Source organism: Cebidichthys violaceus, unplaced genomic scaffold, assembly GCF_023349555.1.
Source record: "Cebidichthys violaceus isolate CVI_PGR_0920_01 unplaced genomic scaffold, fCebVio1.0.p SCAF_9, whole genome shotgun sequence".
NCBI lineage: Eukaryota > Metazoa > Chordata > Actinopteri > Perciformes > Stichaeidae > Cebidichthys > Cebidichthys violaceus.
Window position 1 is genome coordinate 1,478,372 of NW_027176975.1, and position 4,245 is coordinate 1,482,616.

Sequence of the window (4,245 nt, forward strand, 5' to 3'; positions counted from 1 at the left end):
ACACACACACACACACACACACACACACACACACACACACACGTGGTCACATGACTGTTCATCAGTCATGACGTCATAGTTTCACTGAGCTTTTATGAAATATCACAATTTTAAGTTCAGTTCAGGTTTCTTTTTTGTCACACACACACGATGTGTTCAAGGACCGTCGGAAAGATGATAATCTGACGATAATGAGATCGGCTGTGTAGCTTTTTTTGGGGGGTTCAGAAGGTTAACTACTTCTGCTACTAGTACTACAGCAGCTTTAAATGTTTAACATTCTCTCTTTAATGACTTGATTTAATACTTTTAACTGTATTCAAGGCTCTTTCAGAGCAGTTTAAATGTACTTTCACCAAATCAAAAACGTCAGTCCTCCCTCTAATACCCTGTTCTACTATAAATGGTAGTATTAGTACATAAAGGCTCGTCTCTGTCTGTCTGTCTGGACTCCAGCTCCCATCAGCCCTCGGGGGAGGCGTGGCCAGAGATGATGTTGACGGCGGAGGGGACTCCAGGCGACGGCTGGTTGGTCCGTCAGGGAGGGGTGCCCTCGGGTGTCTCGGGGCCCTCGGGTGTCTCGGGGCCCTCGGGTGTCTCCGGTGTCTCGGGGGCCCGCAGGACGGGGCTGGTGGAGCGGAGGGAGCTCAAACTGGCGAGACTCAAACAGATCATGCAGCGCTCGCTCAGCGAATCGGACTCGGACGGTTATCCTCCGGAGGAAGGTAAAACTCCGGGAGCACCGGCCTCCGGCACGCTGCGCCCCGATAGGCCGTCCCACCTGCCAATCACAGAGGAGGAGCCGGCGTCAAACCACGTCAACCTGATGAGGAAGACCCTCCCCTCCTCCTCCGCCTCCTCTTCCACAGCCGAGAGGAAGTTGGCGTTTTCTCTGAGCGGCTCGAAGTCGGCGGACAGCGTGGGTCGCAACCCCTCCCCCACCTCCAGCGACCCGGAGGCGGCCGACGGCAAAGCGCCGGACGAGCTCCACGACGCAGCCCAGAAAGCCGCCGCCACGAGCCCCAAGAGCGCCCTGAAGTCCCCGTCGTCCCGCCGGAAGACCTCCCAGAACCTCAAGCTGCGGGTCACCTTCGACGAGCAGGTGCACAAGAGCTCCGGTCAGGAGGCGGAGCCGGCCAAAGAGAGGCATCATGGGAAGGAGAAGGAGAGGACTCCGACGGGGGCCGGCGAGAGCAAGCGTCCGTTCGGGGCGTTCCGCTCCATCATGGAGACGCTGAGCGGAAACACGAACCACAACAACAACAACAACAACAGTCAGCCGGCCTCCAGCTGTCAGAACTCACCTGGCAGGAAGTCAGAGAGTAGAGGGGGGGGAGGAGGGGGCGGGGCCAAGGTGAAGAGCAAAACCAGTAACGTTTAACAGAACCGGAGCCGACCGGAGACGCAGAATACATGAGGACCTCGTGTTTACGTGGTGAGACACCTTCATGGAGGACAAACCAGTAATCAAACAAAGACGTCAAATATAAACAAACACTGATCAGCTGTTCTACAGACTCAATCAATCAATCAATCAATCAATCAATCAATCAATCAATCAATCAATTAATCAATTAATCAGGTTTTATTTTTACCTGTCAAAGCAGAGAGAAGACGAAGAAACCAATGTACCAAATTAAGTTTTTTATATATATATATATATATATATATATATATATATATATAATAAATAAAATATTAAATATATTGATGATGATGAAACGGTAAAATTAGAGCAAAATAAAATAAGAAATAAAACCACAGCATAAAGAGGCATGAGACACTTTACACAATCAGACTCATAATTATAAGTAATAATATTAAAATCCATAAAACACGACGTAGAAGCCAGACCGACAACTTTTGATTTATTTCTATTGTTTTCTTTTGTAGCGTTTTAATAATAATCACAGAAGCGTCTCTTTGTTCTCTCTAAACTATCTGATGTTGATCTTCACAACTGAATGAAAAGCCGTTTATTAAACACAGTAAATATTAACCTTTAATGAAGCCCTTCGTGTTTCTGCGTCTGACGTCTGACCGGCTGAAGGAAACGTTTGTTCCTGAAGAAACTTCACAGAATTCATAACTTCACACGTTTTTTATTATTTGTTTTTATCACAACAAGTGAGTTTGTTTAAAACAAATCTCTCTCTGCCACTCAGTTACTGAACTCCACTACAGATGAAGTGTTAATATTTATGTTTATGCACAGTTTTATGATTTAAAAAAAAAAAAAAAAAAGTGGTTAAAAATCACGCACGTGGTCAACGTGCACCAGCACAACACATCGTTTTGAAGCCACTGTATATATATATATATATATATATATATATATATATATATATATATATATATATATATATATATATATATATATATATATATATATATATATATATATATGTGTATGTATGTTATTTAAATAGTTTCTGCATCTTATCCAACTTGTTAGTATCTATGCAGTGTCTACGCTTCAACCAGGAGACAGGAGACAGGAGACAGGAGGCAGGAGGCAGGAATCAGTGTTGGCATTGAACTCCAGCAGCAGGTTCCACTCTTCATCATCACACGTTTACACTTTAATATAAGTTCAGTGTGTCAGAAAACATCCAATAATCACATCCACCACTCGCTGAGACATCCAGGGCCTCCCTGCAGTATTAATACTTGTATTTAATAATTCAGTGATGGATACATGCTCCTGTAAATCCTCCACAAGTTCTATTTAAAAGCTTTTATTTTGAAGCGGCAAAATGAGGCAATAAGTGAGAACATGGGATTTTTTTATTTTCTATGGTTAAAGTGCTTCTCCATGAGTTTTAATGGTCTGTTTACTGATGCACTGGTTTCCTGTGAGGCCTCACTAGCACCCCCGTGAGGCAGCGGTGTGCACTACACCCAAACTCTTTGATATGAATCTCTACGTCTGTCTCATCGCTCTGCTGATGTAGAAGATGTGTTCATATCTTCTGTTTCAATGTCTGTGTTCAGGTCTTTAAAGCCACTAGAAATAAATCAGAACTCATGTTTCTACTTCCTGTTTTTACTTTGGTAAAAGTAAAAGTCAGTTTTCAGCTCTTTTACTTTGAAGCTTGTGGAGAAACTGCGTCACGTCTGCTCATGTTTTAATTTGTTTTGTTACTTCCTGCTGGCTCGCTGCAGTAAAGGTCATACTCGTACGTACGTGCGCTCGGCTCGTGATTGGCTGGGAGCAGATATGTGGGCGGGACCTTTGATGCCGGCGCAGACTCCCGAACCGCTGGTCAAATTTCAAGATGGCGGCGCCCGTATCCGCCATATTTTGGCTTCAATTTATTTTTAATTTTTTTGTACAACAAAAGGAAGTGGAGTCTCTGGTCCCGTTTCAATAAAACTTTATTGAAGTGATCGTCGATGGAAACGGTTGACGATGACGGACGCTCAGAGATCTCAAACTCAACATATTTAAAGAATACATTTTCCAACAAGTGAATATGAATACATATTCACTTCAGACAAGTGTCCTCGTCGTTCTGACAGACGGAGACAAACTGAACTCTCGTTTTATTTTTAATGAATCAGTAAAATGAGACGAACATCGGTGACTTGATTTGAGCTCAGTTTACAGACGGTTCTGTTTATTGAAGATGTAAATATGAATAAACTGTTGAATAAGAGCTTCATGGTCGTGATTGACGTTGACTTTTCTCTTCTGTCTTATTAAACATCATCCAGGTGACTTCAGTCTCTCTGCTGTTCACCAGCTGTTTATTACACGATAATCTAATTCAACCCGTTTACCTAAAATCACGTTGTACTTTATTTTTAGACTATTTTTAAAAACATTATGCTCTTAATGCATTTTCGGTCTTTATTTTGTTTAGTTATTTATATATTTAGTTAGTTAATTAGTAAAATTGAAATACTTAGGTTTAGAAAAAGATTGTAAAATACTTAGTTAGGTTTAGAAAAAGATCGTAAAATACTTTGTTAGGTTTAGAAAAAGATTGTGAAATACTTTGTTAGGTTTAGAAAAAGGTCGTAAAATACTTTGTTAGGTTTAGTTAAAGATCGTAAAATACTTAGGTTTAGAAAAAGATCGTAAAATACTTTGTTAGGTTTAGAAAAAGATCGTAAAATACTTTGTTAGGTTTAGTTAAAGATCGTAAAATACTTTGTTAGGTTTAGAAAAAGATCGTAAAATACTTTTGTTAGGTTTAGAAAAAGATCGTAAAATACTTTGTTAGGTTTAGTTAAAGATCG

At 41.3% G+C, this 4,245-nt stretch overlaps 1 protein-coding gene across 2 annotated transcripts in view; it reads left to right on the forward strand.

Annotated features, from left to right (window-relative positions):
• Positions 1 to 1,674, forward strand: part of sncaip (synuclein, alpha interacting protein) — an 8,428-nt gene extending 6,754 nt beyond the window's left edge. For both annotated transcript variants that reach the window (XM_068702808.1, XM_068702809.1), the window contains exon 12: positions 457 to 1,674. In XM_068702808.1, the coding sequence (XP_068558909.1) occupies positions 457 to 1,381 (925 nt within the window). In that variant the 3' untranslated portion in view covers positions 1,382 to 1,674. The remainder of the gene's footprint in view (positions 1 to 456) is intronic.
• The last annotated feature ends 2,571 nt before the right edge of the window (positions 1,675 to 4,245 follow it).